The sequence below is a fragment of the Mesoplodon densirostris genome, chromosome 5 (genome assembly GCF_025265405.1).
Source record: "Mesoplodon densirostris isolate mMesDen1 chromosome 5, mMesDen1 primary haplotype, whole genome shotgun sequence".
NCBI lineage: Eukaryota > Metazoa > Chordata > Mammalia > Artiodactyla > Ziphiidae > Mesoplodon > Mesoplodon densirostris.
This window is the reverse complement of record NC_082665.1, coordinates 10,935,663-10,959,913: the sequence shown is the minus strand read 5'-3', so window position 1 is coordinate 10,959,913 and position 24,251 is coordinate 10,935,663. Positions and strand designations below refer to the sequence as shown.

General features: G+C 47.9%; 2 protein-coding genes across 3 annotated transcripts; one reads left to right on the top strand and one right to left on the bottom strand.

Annotated features, from left to right (window-relative positions):
• The first annotated feature begins 122 nt into the window (after positions 1 to 122).
• On the top strand, positions 123 to 23,087 carry SMIM11 (small integral membrane protein 11). 2 transcript variants are annotated; one of them, XM_060098520.1, is made up of 5 exons: positions 123 to 173; positions 2,995 to 3,077; positions 3,708 to 3,810; positions 8,219 to 8,396; positions 12,920 to 23,087. In XM_060098520.1, exons 3-4 carry the CDS (start codon positions 3,799 to 3,801, stop codon positions 8,381 to 8,383), a joined length of 177 nt encoding a protein of 58 aa, XP_059954503.1. In that variant the 5' UTR covers positions 123 to 173; positions 2,995 to 3,077; positions 3,708 to 3,798; the 3' UTR covers positions 8,384 to 8,396; positions 12,920 to 23,087. The 2 variants fall into 2 exon arrangements, with proteins under 2 accessions (XP_059954503.1, XP_059954502.1); XM_060098519.1 differs by lacking the exon at positions 12,920 to 23,087 and adding an exon at positions 10,485 to 10,659 and having other exon boundaries at positions 134 to 173.
• On the bottom strand, positions 20,628 to 21,383 carry C5H21orf140 (chromosome 5 C21orf140 homolog). The gene has a single exon (XM_060098518.1). It carries the CDS (start codon positions 21,381 to 21,383, stop codon positions 20,628 to 20,630), a length of 756 nt encoding a protein of 251 aa, XP_059954501.1.
• Positions 23,088 to 24,251: the final 1,164 nt, after the last annotated feature.

The window sequence follows — 24,251 nt, the reverse complement described above, 5'->3', positions numbered from 1 at the left end:
CGCGGCCGGGGCCCACTACGCCGGCGCGAGCGCGGCGCACGCTCCGAGGCGGCCGGAGCCCACTGCGCCGGCGCGCGGAGCGGTGCATTTTGGGACATGTAGTTTCCCCGCGGCATTGTGGGAGTCGTGGTTCGTGTGCCGGCGGCGAGCTGGATCTTCCGTGGCGTGGAGTTGTAAGTGGATGGCGTCCGTGTCTGCCGAATCCTGACCCGAGACCCGGCAGCTCTTTGGGGGCGCTGTGGAGTTCGGCGACCCGCCCCGCTTTTGCACTTTCTCTGCAGGACGCTCTCCAGCGGGCCCCCGGGGACCGCGGGGTTGACAGCGGTCACGTCCCCCCACCCCCGCAGAGCGTCCTGCCTGGCTAGGTTGTCCAGGCGCCGCGAAATCGGCGGATCCGGGGCCGGGGGCGGCGTGTTGAGGCTGGCACGCAGGCCGAGGGGGTGGAGACCCAGAGGTGGTTCCCGCCAGAGAGATCTGGGGGCAAGCGAATGCCCTGGAATGTTCCGTAGAATGGGTGTGGGGGGGAGGGGAGCAGTGGTCGCCCTTGGTCCTCATCCTCGGGTCTGAGCGGGGCAGGCGTTGCTCCCAGGTACCGCGGCTGTAGCGGACCCTGGCCCGGCCCTCCGGCTACGGAGGAGCCGAGGCTCAGCCCTTCGCCCTGGGAACCCCGGCCGACCCGGGCGTGGGGCTCAGAGGTCGACCAAGTGATACCCAAGGTTCAACTGGAACCCTCTCCTCCCCGCACCTACCTCTACTTCAGATGACTGGGTGAAGGGTTGGGGTGAAAACGGTAGAGACGGGGAATGAGAACAGCTTCGGACAATTCAAACTAAGGACACAGCCTAATGAGTGGCTGGAATGAGACACCCAGAGACAGACCGACCCTTGGGTGTGTTAGGTGTGCCAAGAAGAAAATTGTGGACTACACATTGTCCATATTGCTGTAATTGGTCTAATCAAAATAAGCCACTGGCTCTTCTATTTTTTAGGAGGAATCTGGCAAAGGAGAAATCAGGATATTTTTGCAGTGAAGGAAAGAGAACTATTTCTTCCTAAGCCATTATTATTTTGGGGTTTTAAGCTAAGACGGTGGATAGTTCCAGGGGAAGCTTAAAACTTCCTGCACTTCACAGATTTTATGCCTCTCAAAATTGTCCCGGTCTTGTTGGCTTTTCAGTTCAGCCCTCAGATGCCAGCTGCCTCCTGGTTCTAATATTGCATCAGGTGTACATATGGCAGCAGAGCAAATAGCCTGATGATATTTTTAGCTTTCTCAGTTGTTCTCATTTGCTGAAGTCCTGCAGGGTGCTACAAAATTAGCTGAGTTGGAGCCTGTAATTTAAGGGAGATGGAGAAAAGTTATCATTTGGAGGCAGTGGGTGGGGATGAGTTTGATTGATTTGCCCTCTCATCTCCCGCCCTCCATGCACTCCTTCCACTGCTTTGCAGATGGACTTTAAATATGTCTCTTTCCTAAAGAGATTGAATTGTATCACTCTAGATATGATGTTGAGGCAGCTGCCAGTATATTTTAGTCAGATATCAAAGAGAGTGGTGACTTAGGCATTTCAGTGTTACAGCGTTGTTCTTTGGATTCAGGTTTTTAAAATGATAACACTTTGGTTTAGAGAGGCTCATGGCTTGCCCCAGGTCACATGCCTTGCCATTGGTGCCACCAAGAATAGAGTCCAGATCTCCAGTTCTCCTGCTTGCCCAGTGGTGGTTCTTTATACCATACCCTGCTACCTCACTTTGCCCTGGATGCCACTTGCTTATGTTCTGCAGCTTGACATGTCCATTAGTGGAAAGAGGTATTTATCGTAACAGTTATGGTTGATAATTTGTTCAGTGCTTTTCATGTGCTGAACATGGCGCTTAGGTGATTCGATCTTTGAAGGAGAATTTACAGACAAGGGAGCTGAGGCTTAGACAGGTCCAGTGACTCGTACAAGGTCACACCGCTAGTAAACATAGTACATGTTTACCAGAGGGCCAGACCACTGGGCATTCTTTTTATTCCCCCCGTAACCTTTTTGGACCTATTTGTGGTCCTTGACCTTGGGAATTAATATCTTACCAACTTCAATTCACTGAGTATGTAATTTGGGCTCAGAAAATGTGTGGGGAACAGCCAAACCTGTCTACTTATATCTGCAGGCAACTCCATAAAAGCAGGAGTTGTAAAAATAAAATTTGCACAGCCTTAAACATTTTAATTTACAACATGGCTGATTCCTGAGATGATTAGAGATTATTCAAAGTGAAAATTCCAGCAACGGGTTATAACCTGGTAGGAACATATTTCTCCAGTGCAGGGCAGAATCTGCTGCTACTTAAAGACAAATAAGCCATATATACGTGAAGGTAATAAGCACCTTCAACCATGGTCATCGCATTTAAACAGATTTATGGTGTAAATTCCTGTTGGTAGCTTATCTGACTTCGAAAAAGTCACGGGGAAAACTTGGCTATCTTGTGCCAACTGCCAGCTTGTTTTCAAGATACTATGACCTTGAGTAAATGAGGTCTGAACTTTTTCTATTTAGATGTTTTTGTAAGTGAAAGTTTTAAAAACCATCTTCCCTGAAGTTTATCTCATTAGCCCCATTCTAAAGGCCTGTGAAATTTTCTGCTTTCTTGATTCTAATTGTAAGTACATTTAAAGAGAAGCATCCCCATGATTTTTTACTGCAAAGCTCTCTGTCTGCATTAGGATAAGACTCTGGGGCCGCACTGGATGAGTTCGAATCTCAGTCCCCACCGTGACTCTGGACGTGTCACAGAAACTTTGTTTCCTCATCTCCAAAGTGTAGACGGTAAACTGCACCTCCTGGGGCTGGTGTGAAGACGAGCTGAGTTAACGCATGTAGTGCACTTCAGCACAGCCGGGCACAATGAAGCGAAGCTGTGACTATTATGCTCAAGGTCGCCGAACTGCAAAAAAAGTAGGGGCCCCAGAGCCCATCTAGTTGACACCCCCATCTTCATTTGCAGATGGGACGGAGGCCCCCGGAGGGAAGTCACTTACCAGAGTATGTAGGCTCTTCATCCAGAGCTCAAGTCTTCTGACTCTTGGGGTATGTGTATTCTAAAAATAGTGACGTAGGAGGCCTCAGAGCAAATCCTGTGCTCCAGCCGTGTCCCTGCTTTGTCACTTCCTGCCTCACCTTCCCCTAGGTCTCCCTTACGTTTTAGAGGGAATTCTAGGTTTGAATGGCTTTCTTAGGATATTGTTTTCCCCCATCACTTATTCCCTTCCCTCCAGATACTTAAAAAAACCAAGATTACCTGAATTAACACTCAGACGACCTGAGAAATAAAATGACACTCATCCACAGACCAGCTCTCGTTCAAGGCAGGGGGTGGGTGGAAGAACAGATTCTGGACCTGGGCTCTTGTGTCTACAGATGAATGGAATGGGAGCGTACGTCCCCTCAGGAGCAGTGCCGCCACCTCCGCTGGGCTGTGCTCCCTTCCCCAGTGAAGTGCAGCCAAGGACATCTTTCTGCCCAGCAAGAGGCAAGGCTGTCTCGACCCTCACCCAGGCCTTCTGCTTTCCAGCAGGCTCCGGTCACCTTGTTGGGGACACTTACCCTCCTCTCTGCAGAGCTTGCCGTCTTTGTTCATGTTCTCTCCATCCAAGAGAAGTCTTCCTAAGGTGGTCTGCGCTAGAAAGCCCACGCTAACCTGCTTCTCTTCCCCACCAGGACAGTGAGACCTGCCGCTCCGGCCCCCTCTCCAACTTGCCTGAGTGGAGTGGCCCGCACTGACCAGGAGGGAACTCCCAGTTGGCCCAGCATGAACTGGAAGGTAAGAATACCATTAAACATTTATGGCTTGGGGCTTTTCTTTCTGCTGATCATAAAAATTCAGAATAATAGTTCCGTAGGGATGGGTTGATTGAGAAGAAAGAAAAGAAGGAAAAAAAGTAGATTAAAGCAGGAATCCTAATAATATGTAATTTTTAAATGAAAACAGATAAATGTACATTTATTCGCCAGACTTTTGGAGGAAGGCTAGGCCTTTTCTTTGAGAGGACATCGACTGCCCTCAGATCTGCCTCACTTTTCTTGCAAAAACCATGCCTTTGAAGTGTTACCTATAATTTCACACTTTGGTTTCTTTAAAGTGGATGAGTAAGGATCTGATGAAGCAATCTGCATACAGAATCTTTCCTGATTTTTTTTTTTTTTTTTTTTTTTTTTGCGGTACACGGGCCTCTTACTGTTGTGGCCTCTCCCGTTGCGGAGCACAGGCTCCGGACGCGCAGGCTCAGTGGCCATGGCTCACGGGCCCAGCCGCTCTGTGGCATGTGGGATCTTCCCGAACCGGGGCACGAACCCGTGTCCCCTGCATCGGCAGGCGGACTCTCAACCACTGCGCCACCAGGGAAGCCCCCTTTCCTGATTTTTATGCTCTTCTTCCCTAATCTTTTACATTTGTGTTGCCAACAGTATCATTTTTTTCCAGTTCAAATTGAGTCTTTCAAAGCGTGCAACTTAGTTTTCATGGAAGCAGCCTTTCCTTTACATAGTCATAGTTCATGAGTCTCGTGTTTAAATAAATTATCTATTTTAACATCAAGTGCTACTTAAGTAAACTGGCTGCAGAATAAACACAACTGACCCCTGTAAAACCTTAGATGTGGTTGGTGGGAGCAGAAGTTCAAGGGCAAGCAAAGAGTTCCCTGTTAGCCGCAAGCATTCAGAGGGCTGTGGGCATAGCACGTCTTAGAGAGGGGAGTGTCATGTTACCTCCGGGAAGGAGATGGAGTGGGGTAGGTTGGAGGTTGGCTGAGAGAGCAGTCACGAAAATAGATGCTTTGAGAAGTATCAGATCAAATCAAAATCATGTATCGTCTCACTATCCAGAGATGGCTACTGTTAACAATTTTGGTGTATTTTTTTCCCGTGCTTTTTCCACATATATGTGTAGTGTGTGTATTTTCAAACTTAGCATCTCATTGCATGTATTTTTTCAATGATCATAAGCATTTCCTTGTTCAGAACAGCCACTGGCTTTCATCGCAAGAAGTGGAAGGGTCTGGAAGCAGGATCAGGGAGGTGGGAGAGGACAGACCCCCCTCCTTCCCCAGCTCCATGGGGCTTGGGGGGCCCTGCGGGGGGGCTCTGGGGACTGAGCCTGGTTGAGATTCAGCAGGCGGAGCGAGCATTCTGTGCAGGGCTTGGAGATGCGGGAGCGTTTGTTTCGCCTGTGTTGGGGTTCCAGCGCTGCCAGTAGAAAGGCTGGGAAGGAAAGACAAGGCAGTAAGAGAGTGGGGTAGGGGAAGCAGAGAGCAGTGTGGGGTGAGATGTAGGGAAGGCTTTTTAGCCTCTGCAGAGCCTGACGACAAGGAGTAGCTGGTACCAGAGGCCACGTCAGCCAGCGAGGGTCAGACCGTGTGCTTGGTGCTGCGAGGCCGCAGCGTGTAGCACGACCACCTTGAGTACTAGTTAAGATACGGATGTGGCCCCACGCCCAGAGTTTCTGATTGCGTAGGCCTGGGGTTAGCGAGTTCCCAGGCGATTCTGATGTGTACCAGTGAGGCACTACGCAGAGAAAGTTTTCTTTCTAATTGTGGAGTGACATCGACCCACTTGACCACCCAGGCCCATCCTGCTCGTCACAAAAGGAGTCCTTTCCTGTGTCAGCAGCAAAATCTGCCTGTACCTTCCCAACTTCGGGCAGACACACAGCTCCAGGGCTGCCAGGGAGCAGCTTCATGCTTAAAGGGGGGCGCCCTTCCATGTAGTGTCAGAAAGGAATGGCCTCTCCTGCCCTGATTGCGGTGACCCCCCAGGAGGCTGAAGGATTATGGAGCCCCTGGTGAATCCTGTGCTCCCCTTTCTAGCTCAGTCGGCCTGTGGCCATCAGCGACAGTCAGCCCTACCTGTGTATTAGTACCTTAGCAACAGAGTGTGTTTAAAAAGTCAGTCATTCTCATGACACAGGTATTGGGATTTTGTTTAAAAAATTGTTATAGATCTAATCCACCCAACTATATTTTACTCATTTACTTCCTTGAAGATTTGCAGGTTTGGGGAGTTAACGTGAGGGGTTTGTTAGAAGGAAGTCAGAGGAGGAGATGGAACACGACTGAAGATTTAGCAAAACTGTCCAAAAGCGTTGCAGGAACAGGGGCCCTGAAACCTTTCGCTTTAGCCCTTGTGGTGTCCTTGACCCCCACTGCCTCTGCCCGGCCCTTTCTCAGTCCCAAAACTTCCACCTCTTGTCACCTTCTCTCCACAGCCTTTAAAAAGAAAGTAAATACTGAAACCACTTACCTGGGTCCATTTGTTGATGTGTTTCCATTTCAGTGGGTTTCTAACTTCTGGTTGCAATGATGTACATTCCTGTAACTGCCACAGCTAAGTTTTGGGTTTAGGTCACGGGAACCATGGGCTGTGATGGAGGCTCGGTTATAACAGGACTCCAGAGGCTCATCCATAGAGAATTGAGAGAATTGGAAGAGGGTAACTTTTGCCAGAGTAAGCCAGGGTTCGGTTAGCCTGGAAAGTCCTGGTGGACGTAAAAAGAAGTTTATATCTCCAAACTGGTGATCTTTGCCTCCAGGGAGGTACAATTTAGCAATCTTTTCTTTCTTAGCTGGCTTCTAAACATAGAGCCAGTCCTCATCCCTAAAATGTGAGCCTTCAAGAAAGTAGAAGAGTTAGAGGGTAACTGGGGGGAGGTCGGGGAGATTAGCCATAGGTCTGAGGCAGGAAGGACCTGGACACCAAATCAGGATTCTAAGCTGCTTCTACTCTTCAGGATAAAAGGTTTCACTCTTGTAACCTTTTTAGTCTTTTATACTGTTGCCAGAGTGAGCGTTCTGAAGTGCATAGGTTGTGCTTATTCTTTACCTTAAAATGATTTTGTGGTTGAAAACCATTATCTGGTTACTCAGAGTGTTCTTGGGACATAATTAGTTGATTTCATTAATTCCACTATATTAAAATCAAGAATCAGTGGAAAGACAGCTGGTGTAGGGGCTGGAATGTTCTGTTCCAGCTCTGGCTTCCTCATGAGTTAGCCGTGTCACGAGGATGGGCCTCTCAACTGCCCTGAGCTTTACTTTCCTCGCTTGTATTAACAAGGTGTAGACCAAGTCGTCTTGAAAATCCTTTCTAGCCCTCCACGTCTGCGAGCCTACTGTTCTCAGCTAAAGGTTTCACTAACTAGTTTCAGATGAGCTTTAGTGAAACCATTGGAGGGAGGGACTAATGCACTGTCCATCGCAGAGTCTCATTATACTGGTGCTGCGTATAATAAGTGATGTTTGGCATTTAACCTAATGGTTTCATTGGACTAAATACTACCTAGTCTTCTAGCATCATGATCTCTCAACGAAGGCGTACCTTTTCACTTTATTTGGGAAGGAATTTTTAATCACACAGAAAGCTCATAATGATCACTCAGGTCATACTAATCATGTTTACAAAACTAGTATAGTATTTGCCTTGAGATACCTGTGATATACAGAATTTCATAATAAAGCCTGCTGGTGCAAAAAGTGAGTAATTCCAACCCCTAGTTACTCCCCAGCCTTCATTCTAGCCAATGGGTTAAAACTTGCCTCCGACAGGAAATTGTAGGAACAATAAACAAGTAGCTAAGTTTTAATGTTTTAAGTTTCATTGTGTTTTATTTATATATTTATTTTATCTTCAAATACCAGTGCTCGTGAGTAGCTGGAACCAAGAGAAAATCGTAGCATCCTCTAAGGGTGGCGAATTCAGAAGAAGTTTTGGTCCAACCTCCCTTTGCAGGTGAAGCAGCAGAAGCTCAGGAAAGTCGAGTGACGGACCCAGGTCGCACGGTCTGTCAGTGGGTCAGTCAGCGGCACAGCTGGGCTGGGACCGATCGCCTGGCTCCGGCTTCTCGCACTGGACCGAGCTGCTGCGTCAGACGCAGGGGGCCAGGTGGTCGGCAGCGTGCAGGGTCAGGTTGTAAGGGAACAGAGTTATGACATCCGCCGGCCACTGGTGGGCCTCTCTGCGAAGCCAGCAACAAGGGAGTGATGAAGGGCACCTGAAACTAGACTGTCAGTGACCCGGGGACAGGGACCTCGTCTGTCCTACCTCAGTGAAGCTCTAGCATCTAGTGTAGTGCCTGGTGCGTAATAGGTGCACAGGAAATGTGTGTTGAATGAAGGAACATGAAAGAAACCTTCCTTATCAATTATCGATCATCTAGGATAGTTTCTTTCCTCTTTAAGGTTCTCGAACACGTGCCCCTGCTGCTGTATATCTTGGCAGCGAAAACATTAATTCTCTGCCTGGCATTTGCCGGAGCCAAAGTATACCAAAGGAAAAAATTGGAAGCAAAACAGCAAAAACTGGAAGCTGAAAAGAAGAAGCAGTCAGAGAAGAAGGATAACTAAAGGGAAATCAAAGGTACTGGGACTTTGCAAATGCAGACTGCACAGTGGGTTAGGGCGGGCCTGTCCTTGCATGTGATAGTTCAGAGGATTCCGGATCCCTCGATCTGAAGGCTGTGGGTGAGCACGGAGCCCCACCTGTCACAGGAGGTAGCACAGCCGTGTATAAGGTGCGGGGTGCAGGTCCTGACCTTCGAGCCCCGTCTCCTCGTGAGCCGCAGGGCACGTGTGATTAGTCCACGCCTCTGCTCTCAGCCTGCACTGGTTCCCTCTCATTGGGAGCAATGGTGCTTAACAGGATTTGGGCCCCAGGACTCTTGAGAATATCATGGCAGTTGTGGACCTTCTCCCTGCAGAAGCTCACATACTAGAAACACCTAAATTGTACATAAAATTGCAGACAGGGGTGGGGAGGAAGTGGGGTCACAGGTCATTTAAGACCCCTGCCTGTACCTAAGATTAAGAAGCCCTGCTAACCTCAGGATAATGCCTCCTAGGTATGGCATATAAATCCCTTCCCAGTGTGTCCTCACCCCGGTCACGTTTGCCCCCTTTGCTTCCTCTCTCTATGCTCCTGCAGGCCGTCCTTGACCACGATAGACGTTCATGCCCCTTGGCCTTTGCTGGTCGGTCCCCTGGCCAGAGGGCCTTCCCGATGACCGCCTCACTGGGCACAAAGTCTTCCTCATTGTTGTAGCCCAGTGCCTGTCCCAGAGCACAGGGGGTGCCCAGAATGTGTTTGTTGAGTTAAGGCACCAGGAAGTTATTAAACACCCCCTTACAGATCGAACTTAGGACAATTAGCAGTTTCCTAAATTCTGTTGTGCTCATCCAGTTTCATCACTTCTCAGGTTGAGTTCTGTGGTTTTCTCTAAAAATTAGAGGATTCAAATATGGTAGCAGGGAATTCTAGGTTAGTGGTTTCCAAACTTGGCTAATGATCAGGATTTGCCTGGGGTGCTTGTTAAAATGCAGATTCCCAGGGTCCAGCCTCAGAGAGATTCCATTCTGCCTGTGGCTGGGTCTGGCATCTGTCCTTTTGAAAACGTTTTAGGTGATTCTTATGCTGTCTTCTCAGCAACAGGTCACTGTAGGAACCACTGGGTTGGTGACCTCCAAAACCTCTGTCCACTCTGAGACAGGCTTCTGTAGACGTGAATTCCCTTACAATACTCGTAGACTTGTTGAGGCTAAAAAGCATACTTATGAGTGATAATTGTAATAACGTATTGGATGATTGTTCTGGGCTAGCATTTTGCTGAGCATTTCACATACAGTGATGTTACTGACCACTCCTGACGGCCCCGTGTGGTCCATTCAGATTGAAAAATGGCCCCCACCATACATGGTGCAGGGCAGAACCAGAACTGAACCCAGGTCGGAAGGTCAACCCCGGTGTGTCACTCCCGGTTGCACGGTGTCCTGGTCCTGAATGCCGAATTCAGGGAGGGAGCTGCGGGAAGCGCTCAGCTCCCGTTCCTCACCCCAGGGGAGGAGACCATCCTCTCACTGGTCCTTAGTGAGCTGGATACGCTGCCAGGCCAAAGAAGTTATTGTTATGAAATTGTGCCTTTTTTAAAAAAAAAAGATGTTATATTGACTGAAATTCATGAGTAGGCACTAGAGTGGGGAAAGAGGGAGCACTTCAGAATTGAAACAGGTGAGGGAAGGCAGTTTCCATTGAAACGTTGATGGGATTTCTAATCCATAGAGTCATCATTTTGTGTGTTAACCGCAAAGAGAAAGAAAAGATGAGGTGTGAGGTCATAAACGCTTCCTCCTTCCCACAGACTTCAGTAGAGGCCCGTCAGTGAAGTAGGGATGGATGGCTTGTCCAGCTGAGCCTAGAACTGACCAGGGCGGTTGGTTTCTCGTCCTAGGCTGGCAGCTTATCAAAGCTTGGCCTGGAGCCTTGTTTTAAACAAAAGGGATTTTTAGACGAAAGGAAATTGTGATGCTAAAACTTCATTCCTTAATAGATAAGCTTCAGTGGTTTCTGTTTAAGTGTAAATGGCTGAACATAAAGGTTAATGCTGAACAAGTAAAACAATCACTCTTACTCTGTGAGACATTTCATACTTCTCCCTTTGGTCTTCCTTTCTAGATTTTGTAATTTAAATGTCAGCTTGAGTGGACTCCGGCTGAGATGAAAGATTTAATTATTGAATGGTATGTCAGAAGATAAACTCCCAGCCTATAGTCTTAAAATGATGTGAATTTTTCTGTGCTTTTAAAAGAACCAGTATTTTGTTTACTAAAATAAAATAGCTTTGTAAAAAGGGTGTCTCTGGTCTTTGGCATAAGCCAAAGTATGTGTATGTCTCTCTCTCCTTCTCCCTCCCTCCCTCTCCCTCTCTCTCTCTCTCTCTCTCTCTCTCTCTCACACACACACACACACACACACACACACACACACACACACACACACACACACACACACACACACACACACACACACACACACACACACACACACACACACACACACACACACACCCCTCTGTGTAGTGAGAGGAGGGAATTTCGCATTTCCAGCACCTCCTAGCCGTGGGTACCAGATCACAGGTGCACCTCCGCAGACGACGGGGGGCTGTAGCTGTCGCATCAGCCTGCTCTCCCTCACCCACCCCTCCGGCCCTCTAACCTGCTGCCCCAGTGCCTATGCTCCTTTCCTCCTCTTCTCTCCTCCGAGCACTGCGGCTCCTTCTTGTGTTTTCATTGTTGCGGGGAGGGGCTGTTCGCTGCTCCAGGAGCATCATGCCTCTGCTGACCTGTGAGGTCCTTGCAGGGAGGGGTACGGGTTGAGACCCTCCTACCCCGGTGGGTACCAAGTCTAGGAGGAATCGCCTGTTTGTGAGGAGGAAAGAGGATCCCAGGTGTGCTTTGTTCTCTCCCCACCAGTTTGCTTGTTCCGATTTGCTGATATGAGATGGAGGGCGGGACATGCCCAGCAGACTGTAAGATTTGAGAGGAGTGGGGTCCATAAGTCTTTTGACTCAGCCCCTAACCGACTGAGGTCTCTATCAAAAGGCTCCTGTTTTTTTTTTTGTTTTTTTTTTTTTTTTTGCGGTACGCGGGCCTCTCACCGCTGAGGCCCCTCCCGTTGCGGAGCACAGGCTCCGGACGCGCAGGCTCAGCGGCCATGGCTCACGGGCCCAGCCGCTCCGCGGCATGTGGGATCTTCCCAGACCGGGGCACGAACCCGTGTCCCCTGCATCGGCAGGTGGACTCTCAACCACTGCGCCACCAGGGAAGCCCCAAAAGGCTCCTGTTTTTTCACTTCTCTCAAGATACCACAGAGGATGGGGAATGAGGCAACGGTAACCAAAGCCACAAGTATGGTGGAAATTTTGGTCTCGTTGCAGGCAGCCACGTGGAAAATCTGTGCGAGGGCATGTTAGTAGATACTCCCCCTACCTCAGCCCGGCCCCACGCCATCCTGGCCCAGGTTGGCAGAACTTGGAATTTTAAGCATGAGGAATAAAGGGAATTATATTTTTCTTAAGTTTTACTGTGATTGCTGGCTGCTCCTAATCACAATTTAGAAAACAGAATTTACACAGAATCAAAGTTTTAAATACAGGAGACTTTGACTCTACAAGCTACAAATCCCAAAATAGAAGGGGACTTTCCCTCATGCTCGCACCTCAGCCTCCCTGCAGGATGCTGCTCTGGCCTTTGCCTGGGAGCCTCGCTGTGGCCTGGGTCTCGTGCAGCAGGAACAGATGACCAGAGCAGAGGTGAGATGCCCTGCGATCTCTGCAGCCTGGCACCCTCGCTTCCCTGACCTGCTCAGGTAGGGTCCAGAGCTGACCCTGGGCCATGGCCTAGCCTCCTGCCTTTGTCAGGGCGGACTCTGCATCCTGGCGGGTGACCCACCCACCCTGCCCTAGGCTCCTGCACTAGGGCCTCGGCCTCTGCTTCCTCACCGCTCTGCAGGATGAGGGCATAGTGGGCTCCCAGCACACCTGGCATCACACCCACTACCTCTGGGCACCCTTTCCTCATATGTACTTACACCTATGTGCCTCATAAATTCAAGGGCAGGGGATGAGAGAGAGATGAGATGAGAGTGGCCTTGGCTTTTCACGGAGACTCTATGCCCACCTAGTAGATGCTCAGGTTTATTTTAAACACAGGTGTGTTTCTAGGCTTTGGGATTTAGAACTCAGTTTTGGAGTTGGTGGAACATCTGGCCATCTTCTTGGAAAATTCGGTAGCAGATCATCTAAGGATAGGAATAAACCATTGACCGCGCCCACAGATTTTCTGTAAATGGAGTTTTGGGGTTTAAGTTAACCTTTCTGATACTCTCTTCTTCCACTAGGGGGAGATAATCACTATAGTAAGTCCCCTACATACGAACGAGTTCTGTTCTGAGAGTGCGTTCGAAAGTTCAATTTTGTGTGTACGTCCAACAAAGTTAGCCTAGGTGCCCAACTAACACAATCGGCTCTATAGTACTGTACTGTAATAGGTTTATAATACTTTTCGCGCAAATAATACATAAAAAACACGAAAACATTTTTAATCTTACAGTACAGTACCTTGAAGAGTACAGCAGTACAGTACAACGGCTGGCATCCAAGGGCTGGCATCGAGTGAACAGGCAAGAAGAGTTACTGACTGGAGGAGGGAGAGGAGGTGGGAGACGTTAGAGCTGAACGGTCGTCAGCAACAGGAGACGGAGGGCAAGCTGCAGTTTCAGTCACGCCTGACGTTGATGGCACAGGTTCTGCTTCCTTGCTGGAACCAGATGCATGTTTGCATCTTTGAAAGTTTGAAACTTGAAGGTTTGTATGTAGGGGACTTACTGTAGTTGGAGTTATTGATACTATTCCAACCCTGTGTACATGAAGTCAGTAGATTTGTAGCTTGACTTTAAATAAGTGGTTGGATGCCTGAACACGTGGGTGGATGGAGTGATTGGTAAAACCCACACCCAGGACCCCATCTGACTGCACCTACCCAGCCTCTCTCGGGACCATAACTGAGAATGATTCCATAAGACCACCGTCCCTGGGCAGCTGAAAGATGTTTCAAAGAACGTAAACTGGAATCTATGTCTTCCACGCACAAGAGAGCCCCAGGATCCCTCACACAGATCATATTTCATCTTGTTAGATGGGTTCCTAACACGTTTTTGGTTTTTGAGCTTACAACATACTAGAATCAGATATGAAGAAAGGCTGTTGGCAGCAGAAATACCTCAGAGCAAGAGAGACGGTCTTTGAGCAGCACACCAGGCCTGAGAACTCATCTGTACGATCGCCAAGCCCACACCAGGAACGCCACCCATCATGACTTGTTCATGATGATGATTCTAGTCATTAAGGAAAGGTGAAACTGTCTTTATATACTTTGCTTAACGAGGCAGAGACGTACATAATATATTTCAGGAACTGAATATTTCAAACAAAAAATCCGGGGTGTTTGAAAAAAGGTCACCTCTTGCCCGTCTGTCTCCAAATTCTCATCTCAGGGAAGCACACCTGCCTGGATGCAACCTTCCCAGCCTCCTGCAGGGGCCGGGCCTGCGCATGCGCAGTACTGCGACTCAGCTGACTTGAGATCCCCGGCTGTGCTGAGATGCTACAGGTCTCGTCCTTGTCGGAGGGAAGCCACGGGTGATGGGGAGTCTGGAGGGAAAAGAGGATTGAGGCTGGGTTCTTAAATGTGAGTGCACACGAGAGGCTGTTTAAAGTGCAGATTCCTGGGCTGGGCTCCAGACCCACGGCATCAAAAGCCATGCGGGAGAAACCAGGAATCTGTGAACAAATTTGAAAACCCCAAGGGGATGCCGATGAGGTGGTCCTTGAATCTCCTTTGGAGCCTTAAACGATGGGCAGAGGGTGATGAGCCAGAAGCCCGGCTGGGAAGGAACATCTGGAGCCAGTAGGCTGGGGAGCAGGGGAGAGAACGTAGCTGCGAATCCTTGTTTAGCCCTTAACTGTTCCTCCTGCTTTACATCTATTACCCCCAATGTGTGTCACCGTCCCCGTCTCACAATAAGGAAGCCGAGGCACAGAGAGGTTAACCTCTCTGTCTAAGGTTCCCCAGCTGGCAAGAGGCAGAGACAGGATGTGGACCTCGCAGTTCAGCTCTGGGCCTGTACTTTTCACTTCCGTGCAAGGACAGGGCAGGTGGGCAGGCGTTCTTGTTCTTCCAAGTCGTGGGTCATCAAGTCTTCAAGACGACACCATAAGGACAGAGGCCAGGCTGTGGGAAGTGGGGAGGGTTTGAGGAAATAGAAACAGTGCCGTTTGCATCCTAATTTCAAGTGTGTGTGTGTGTGTGTGTGTGTGTGTGTGTGTGTGGTCTGCAAAGTCAGGAAACATTTTTGTCTGAGCAATATGTTAATTACAAATAACTGGTTAGCTTTCAAATAATTGGCTCAATATTTCCCTTGAGTTTCCAGATGTTTTGGACACTCTCTAATATACTGATTGTACTTTTCAAAGATTCACAATTAGCCCCATTGAATTAAATTTGGAGGGACTTCACGGTGAGCTGATTATTTAAAAATTGTCAAAGAAGTTCTCCCAACTTTGCCGCCTGCTGTGCACCTCAAAGGTGGGGACAGAGACATTGGTAGCCTTAGGGGAAGGCAGGGTTGAGGGAAAGGTTTTTCCAGAAGGAGTAAGCTTGAGCATGATCACAGGCTGAAGGAGATGCGAGAGGAAAAGGGAAGGAAACCTGGCCCGGCTGGAGGTGGGTGGCATCTAGGGGCCGGGCACTGAAGGCCCCAGTAAATGCAGGGCGAGGAGATACCCAGGGAAGCTGTGCTGGGTAAAGGCCTCGGTTTCCCCTTTAGCTTGAGGCAAGTCCTTCTGCTCTGAGCGCGGGAGGGATGCTGGGTGCAGTGGGCAGAGCCCGAGGACCTGGGGTCTGCAGTCCCCTCTCCCCTCTCCCTCCAGGTCAGGGGCCTGAGTCGTGGGCTACAGCTCCCTTCAGAGACTGCAGGGCCCTGGCTGTCACCAAGTCTGCTGTGGGGAGGGTGGCTTTTGCCCCCATGAGCCCTGCTGGGTGACACCTTTGTAACTGCCTGCAGTCGGGCCTGGAAAACCACACATGGGTTTTTAACCAGGAGCTGGACTCCTTGGTGGGAAAACTTACACTCCCCCCCCCCCAAACCTGAAAACCCTAACCCATCGCCTGCTCAGCATCCTTCAGTGTCTTTCCTTTCCTTCTAGAATAGCCCAAACTCCTTCTCATACAACACGTTGTTTCCTTTTTCCATCCTGTCCTTTCCACACTTGCATTCTTCCTTTCACTCCACTCGCACTGCTCCCTGCCCGCCACATGCACACTTGCACGCACACGTGCACGCGCGCACTCACATACCCCGTGCCCTGGGAAGTGTGTAGGCTGGGCACACTTGACCTTCTTCCTGGGCTGGCCGTCCCCTTCCCCCTCTACCCACTGTGATGAAGTCCCTGCTCTTCCTCTGGCCTCGGCTCCAGTTTCACCTCTTCCTGCCGCTCTGCCCCTGACTCCCCAGCCAGGCCCTGGACTCTGAGCCCTCACTCCCCACACCTCCAAAATCTCACTGACCGAGAGGTACTCCACACCACCAACCTGACTGCCTCCAGGGCCCGAGCTTACTTTCTTTGGGCCCCTGTCCAGGCCACACGTGACAGGCACATAGAAGGTGCTCGAATATTTGGTGAGTGGATGAGTGGTAACACCCAAAGGACGGGGTGCAGGGATTTTCAGCTGGCCACATCACCACCCAGAATAAAGACTACTTTTCCCAGCTTCCCTTGCGACTAAGTCTGGCCAGTGAGATTTAAGTGGAAGGTTTAAGTGGAAGATTTAAGTGTGAGACTTCCTGGAAAGCCCCTTAAAAGAAAAGGGATGAGCGCTTCTTCCTCCTTGTCTCCTTCTCTGCTACCTGGAATGATAATGCAATGGCTTTTTCAGCAGCCATTTTGGGCTATGAGGTGACTTTGAGGATGGAACCAAGTCTAGGACAGTAGAGGAAAAAGATAAGACCCTGAGTTCTTTATGATCGTGGATCCATCGTATTAGCCCTGAACTGCCACCTTAGCATTTCTTGTTTTGGTGGGGGATGGGAGGGTACCTTCTATTTTGTTTAAATCTCTGTGGTTAGGTCTCCACTACTCAGAGCCTGACCTAATCCTAACTGACCCATAGAGCCAGCTAGAGAGGGGTGTGAGGACTTCCTGATAGGAAGACGTGGATTCTAGTCCTGACCCTCCTGTCACTACAGGTGGGCATCCCTCCAGGTGAGTCAGTTACCATCCGACTTTGTCTTCATTTGTAAAATGAGCTTAACGATCACTGCCCTGCCTATGTACAGGGTGGGTGTCTAAACTGAATGAGGTCAAGTATATAAAAATGTTCTGTACATGTAAAATGATTACAAATGGAAGGAGTGTGTACCACCTGCGGGGATGGAGGGCCAACTCGGTCCCCTGATTGGCCAGGTGCAGCTCGATCAACTCAGTTGAGCCTGGACCTTTCTTGAGTGGTCAAGGCCTGAGCCAGTGGGCGTTCAGCTCCATTTGCCTATTTCCCTCTGGGCTCTTTCCAGGGCAGCGCATTTTCCAATGCCCCACCTCCTCAGGGGGAGCCTGGCCCACAGGAAGGGAGTGGGCATGTGGTTGTTGGTCCTGATGAGGACCAAAGTGGATGAGATGTTCCCTCAGCCAACCTCTCCGAAGGAGTCAGTGCCACCGACATCACAAAGGGTCTTCCAGAGGATGTGTCCACACCCACAGGGCTGCTGGGCCTTGTCACCCACTGTTTATTTCATACAAGTGCTGCTCCCCAAAAGGTTCCAGGCTGTACTCACCATCCTCGCTGTCCACACCACCAGAAGAGACCTCTTATCCTTAATTCCCTAACCTATCTCAGACGGTCTTAAAAGCAATGCCAGAGAAAAGAATTTCCTTTGATCAAAAGACACATCTTAAGATGTGTCTACTCTGATTACAACCCAGTGATAAAAAGCAGCAAGAATTTGCCACAAAGAGTGAAAAGGAAATGAGGTCAGCTACAGTAGATGTAACTGTGGATGCGCTTGCTGGAAGCCCAGCCTGCACTGAAGTAACAGGAGCTCCTGTTTATTGAGCACTGAGTTGGGGCTGGTCATGATGTAGCGTCTTGGTGTGTGCTAAGCGTTTAAAGCCCTCAACTCTAGTTTACGAATGAGTTCATTGAGCCTCAGGGAAGTAACTTGTCCAAAGTCTCATAGTTAACAAGCTGGAAACTTCTGATTCTAACGAGATCCATCCGATTCCCAAAACCCCGTGTACTTTCCATTATTTTCTCCTGGAAGTTTCCATGCTTGGCATAAAGCAGCATTTCTTAATTACGAGTACAATATTATGTAACTCAATTGCACATTACCCGTGGCCCTTTGATCTCTGGTTATACCAATGTTCTCTTTTCCCCTACTTGCTTTCTAATGATTGAACAAGGCCTCGAAGGAATACAATCCTAACTCATTTTATTAGATCGTCTCGGTTTTCCAAGAAAAATAGCTCCTGTTGGTCTATCTTGTTCATCTGATAACCCAAGAACCTCCCATTTTTTTCTCACTGCAAAATAGTGTGTCTTTAAAAAGTACCTGCCTCTAGCTCAATATTGTGCTGAAGCATATTTTGTTGTGTCCAGTTGGAGGCAGTCACTTTGCCAGATGATTGTCTGATGTCAGAGGCAAGCCTTACACCGTGTTTCAATAACCAAGCCAAGTGTGGCAGCTGGGCACATGGGCTTAGGATCTGACTGGCCCGAGTGTCTCAGTCTCCTCATCTGTAAAATGGGAAAGTGATAGAACCTACCTGAGAGGTTGTTTTGAGGGTGAACTGAGCTGCTCGTTAGTAGAGAGGATGTGTGAATAAAACAGTTCTTCCTGGGAACTCTGGATTTGAACCTCAGCTCTTCCGCACTGGAGCGGAAGAGTTACGTATCTCTCTGTGCCTCCGTTTACCCTTCTGAGAAATGGAGACAATGGTAATTCCTACATCGCAGACTGTTGTGAGGATTAAGTGAGTTAAGCGTGTATAGCTGTTAGTGCTTGTCACTACAGAACTCTGGACAGGTGTGAGATAAATGCGACGTAAGGGCAAAACGTACTCACATCTCCAGCCCAGGCTACTGACACTGAAGTCACCAAGGAGGTCTGAGTCCTACTACTTACCCCTAAGGAACATAAATTCTAAAACATACATGAAACAGGTAGTGAAAAAAACCACACAAAAGTACCACATAGTGGACTTCCCAGGCAGTCCAGTGGTTAAGACTCCCCGCTTTCACGGCAGGGGGTGCAGGTTTGATCCCTGGTTGGGGAACTAAGGTCCTGCATGCCGCAAAGCATGGCCAAAATATAAAAATAAAAAATGTTCATAAAATAAATAAAAGGTTTAAAAATAAAAGTACCACACAGTGAGAGCCATTTCATCCGGGGTAACTGCCAGTGGGAAATGCAGTATTTCAGCTGGCAGAAGAAAACCTTCTTTAGAACCTGTGCTCAGCTGAATAACGGTTCCTAAATGTATCCAGGTCTGAATCTCCGGAACCTGTGAATGTTACCCTATATGGAAAAATAATCTTTGCATGTGTGATTAAATTAAGGATTTTGAGATGGTGAGATGATTCTGGATTATCTGGATGGGACCTAAATGCAGTCACACGTGTCCTTCTACGAGGGAGGCCGAGGGAGATTTGACACAGAAGAGGAGAAAGTAATGTGGCCACCGAAGCAGAAATTGGAGTGATGTGGCCACAAGGCAAGGAAGGCGGGCAGCCACCCAGAAGCCACAAGAGGCCAGGAACGGATTCTCCCTTAGAGCCCGTGGAGGGAGCGTGGCCCTACTGACCCTGGATTTTGGGTCAGCGGAACTGATTCCAGACTTCAGGCCTCCAGGACTGGGGGAGGAGACGGGTTTGTTGGTTTAATACACCAAGTGTGTGGTAGTTGTCACAGAAGCCACAAGAAACTCAGACTGCACAGTCGGCTGTAAAGTGGGAGGTGCAGCTGAGAGTGTCTGGTTCCCAGTGGTTGGAGGTGGTGAGTGTGATTCATCTGCAGATAAAATGCATAACAACAGGATGCTGCAGAAGTCCACCGCTTAGTTGCTGAAAAGCACTGAACATCTGTTTTCTGACGAAGTGTTTCTAAATAATCCAGGGAGTTTCAGGAAGGAATTAGGGCAGAAGACAAGCAAAGAATCTGATTTTTCTGTGCTTGGCTACCGGGAACCTGGCCTCACCATCTGATACATAGGCAAGTCTGTTGGGAGTTGGTAGCAATTTTCAGACGTTGTTTTTGACATACCCCAGAATAATTACTTCTATTATAAAATTACTGCCTGAACATACATAAACAAGTGTGAATTTTGTGATATGTTTAATAGGAGGCAGGGCTTTTTTTTTTTTATAAAAGTGAAAAATACCACCACAAATCCTTACAGCCACCATTAGCAGCAGCCCCAGACTTGAGGGTGCTGTTGTACCAGCCACAGGTGGCTCAGCAACCAGGGCCCCGAGATGCAACTGCATGACAGGTTAATGACCTCCCGTTGGGATTCTTGGAGTTGGAATGGGAGACGGATTGGATAAATGGGTTCTGTAGACCCTCCTGTTTACGTCACCTGTTCACCCACCAAGTCCAACTTGAACCAATCACTGTCATAGCTTTCCAGGTTCCTTATGGGGACCACCAACTTGCCTGGAGGATCTGGATGGGGTTTCACTTCCTTGGATGTCCCTTGCTCACCCTCTGCCTCCTTGCTTTCAAGCAATGGAAGGGAAACAGCCTGTTCAGCCACCATCTGGACCACATCTGTTGATGGCAAGCCGGCTCCCTGGGGATTATTTTGGTGGACTGAAACCGGTAGGCACACTAGTGAATTTCAATTTTTTGTGAGCACACTCTTGGTTCTCTTTTTTTCCTCACACAACCTTTAACTCTGTTCATCTCTGCTCACTTCCAAGCTCCTTTGGGCTCGGTTAACTCTCATCCTCTCACTGACATAATAGCCCTCAGAGTGGCCTTAACCAGATGAAAGTCAAGATCACTAATTTACCAACAAGATTTAATGAAACCTTCAGCAAACCATAAGCACTTTGCCAATGCCCTTAGGAAGCAGTCCTCACAGCATCCCTGTGAGGTCATTGTTGGAGTATCTTTGGCTGCAGTGGTCCAGAATCAAACCCAACAGAATTGGTAAAGATCATGCCCACAGCACAGCCCTGCTGTTTGTTAGAGGAATCGCACTTAAGAAAATTTACCAAGATAGTAGTTTTCCCATCTTTGTACTTTGTTAGTTAGTGTTCTCCATTTGCTTGGGTTTATCCTTTCAATCCCGTTGCTAATTAAATCATTGAAGAGTATATACTGGTAGGAATAGACACCATCAATGGACTGCAAACAAAACTCCTTTCTGTTATTGATGATAAACCATTTCAGAGAAGACCAGGCTGAGTCTAGAGGGTTCAGATAACTGTAAGGGGAAGGCAGAGAGAGTAGTTTATGGCCATAGGACTTGGCCACCTCAGGACAACATGTGATGTTAGTTAAGTTAATGACTGATGGGACATGGGCCTGGGCCTCGGATTCTTTGTCTTCCTTTGGCTTCATCTCATCCTGCCGCCTTCTCTCTTTGACCACAATGGTGCACTGCCCATAGGTCTTCTTTGCCACATCACAGAACTCAGAGAAGAGGCTGTCTTCTTGTTTGATGCATAACTCATCCCTTAGGAACATCCGATATTTCCAAGGCATCCATCCTTGACTACCACCGGCGTGCACAATACACCAAGTTGGAGTTGGCATGAAATAGCCATCACTAAAATCTTCCCCTGTTACAAGACTCTCAGGGATATCAGTTTCCCCAAAATATACAGTTGTAAACCCATCATATTGCAGTGTTCTCAGGGTTTTCAAATACTGGAGACATTGCTTCCTCTTCATGCTATTGAATAGATTTCTGATAATAATGTTTCTTAAAAGAGGTTTTGCAAAGTGAGGCATGGTAGCTCTTCAAGTGTTTTTCAAAGCTTGAGTGTCTCCATCTGCAGAGATCTGGCAAGAGTGGGATGATGACCTCATAAAGGGCTTTGTTACTGCTGAGCTGGTCCCATAGATACACTTTAGATTTCAAAGCATCATGAAACACACAGTCAGAACAATTCCTTTCTGGCTTATATGACGTGGGAATGGGAATGGCAAGCCATCCAAGATGTTACTTTGACATTGCATCTGTAGTAGGTCTGGAGAGAGATTGGCAATTGTATTAGTTTGCTAAGGCTGCCGTAACAAAACAGCAGAAATTTATTTTTTTCAAAGTTCTGGAGGCTAGAAGCCCAAGATCAAGGTGTCAGCAGGTCTGGTTTCACCTGAGACCTTTCTCCTTGGCTTGCAGATGGCCACCTTCCCCCTATGTCCTTATTTGGCCTTTCCTCTGTGTCCCACGTGTCTCTGTCCTATTCTCTCCTTATAAGGACTCCAGTCCTATGGGACTAAGGCCCACCCATATGACCTCATTTTACCTTAATCACCTCTTTAGAGACCCTGTCTCCAAATATAGTCACATTCTGAGGTCCTGGGGGTCAGGGCTTCAACATGAGATTTGGGGGAGTCACAATTCAGCCCCTAAAGCAACCTTTTAACAGTGATGAGCCAAGTTCCTGACTCATTTCCACTTAGGTCATGAGGATGGAGTGTAATATATTTGTTCATTCAACCATTCTGAGTACCTACTATACACCAGGCATTGTGCCAGGCCCCAGGGGTACAGTCATGATATGTCCGGTGAGGCCTAGACACATATATGGTTTATGTCTGTGTACACATGAACTTAGTGCCTGCTGCCTGTCCACTTTCACAATCAAGAGTGGCTTTTCCAGGTGGCAGAAAGGGTATGGCAAACAGCGAAAGAAAGTCAGCCTGCATACCTGTCTTTCACTGGGGCTGCCAATTCTTCAGCTAATTCAATACCCTGTCTACAAAGGACTTTAATTTTATATACTCAAGGCAAAATGACAGTTTACTTCAAACTCTAGCAGCCTCTTTAATTTCCTTTGTATTTTCTTGTCTCCTTAAAGATCTTTCATAAATGTGAATAATGGGTTCCCTCAAATGAAGATGTGGACAAACTGATTTATTGGGTCCTTTTCTCTACTGTTGAATGGATGAAGATTTTCTTCCCACAAAGTTTTCTTGGGACTCAAGTTTAGGCAATGCCAGACAGTAGGACTAACCTAGCATAGTAAAGTTAACATGAAGCCTGCTCTCCAAGCAACTTTCTCAGAGGCTAGAATCAGTGGGTTTGGGTTGATAATTGTGGCCGTTTTCTCTTAGAATTTTTCTTCTGGTGGCAGGAACCATTTTCAGACCAAATTTGATATGGATGCTAAATATGTAGAAGTGTGGCTGCTTGGTTGAAGTGGTAATGGTGGTCCTAGAGCCCCCCCCCCCCGTTCAGACACCCCTTTCTGCCTCCTCTCCCACAGGACCCTGTGGCCTGGAGTGATGTGAAAACATATAATACAATGAAGTCAATTCCAAGACAACAATTCTTTGCTTCTCTCTCATCCAATCTTCAGTTATGTATGGATATGAGAAACATGCTCAGAAGTGTAGAAGAAAATGTATAATGTTACCTTTGTGTAAATATATGTGTGTGTATAAATGATAAAGAATATACATACTTGCTTGCATTTTCAAATATAAACAACAGAAGAATAAACCTAACACTAATTAAAAATGCTTACCTATAGGGGAAGGGATAGAAAAGGAGGGAGGGAAAAAAGGGAGAAATCTTTTCTGAATGTATCTTGTTTTATAGTTTTGACTAGAAAATGTAAACATTTCACATTTTTTTAAAAAAACAAGAGTAAAAAAAGAAAACTAAAACACAATGATCTCTAAAATATGCAAGAAAATGGAAACTAATGAACCTCACTGCTTATCATGTCAGAAACCAAAACAAACAAACTCAGTAGCAATGTATACTCCTACCCTCCAGATTATGGTCTCTCAATATTATTTCCTACTGAAGGAATCAGGGGTCCTTTGATTGTAGGTCTGGGGAAGGAAATGTGCAAGATGAGCTTGGGACATCTTGTCCAACCTGACAGAAAGGAAGGCAACAAAGACCACAAGCATCCACCCTCACTGGCCCAGGGAGAGGCCAAGACTGCATCCGGGCAGGACCAAGAAGTAGCCTTCCAGGCAGCAAAGTGGGTGGGGTCTGGACTTAAGCAAAGCATCGCACCATGGGCGGCCAGAGAAACTCAGAGAACCCTTCCCTTCACTCCTTCCCCTGATGCTATGCCTTGTGGCTTTCCCCTTCTTGACTTCAGGTGCTGTTGGGAGATACTAAGGGCTTGGGAGAAAGAACAAAGCTTCACCTGGGTCACCTCCCACTTTGGAGAGTGTGCAGGGTAGCAGAAGGACCACCAGGAGGCAGTAGGTATATGTCTCCTTGATGACTTATAAGGCAACACCTTTTAAGTACCTCCCAGGACTCAAGATAGAACCTTGCTTTCCCAGAAGCCTCGCACCCCACACCCCTTCCCAGTCACAACCTTCTCCCTTGGCCCTAAGAGTCACTACTTTCTGCTTTTCTAGAAAACACTTCTGTACTTCTTTCTTCTCCACTGCCTGGGTAACGGATATTCTAAGGTACAATGCTGTCACATGTTTAATTCATTGAAATTAATTTTGTATAATTGGGAGGTCACGTTTTCGGTTCAAAGACAGAGAGTAACAGAAATCTTAACTCAGTGTGTAAGTATTAGTGTGGTTCTGTTGGCACACCTGCCACAAATTGTGCTCGTCACCAAAAGGGGGGAATGTTTGGAAACTGGTTTCACCAACCGTAACCTCCCCCCACCA

What these genes read in the sequence shown, in the direction of transcription:
- C5H21orf140 (XM_060098518.1), bottom strand. Translation starts at nt 21,383, where the DNA reads ATGCCTCACTTTGCAAAACCTCTTTTAAGAAACATTATTATCAGAAAT.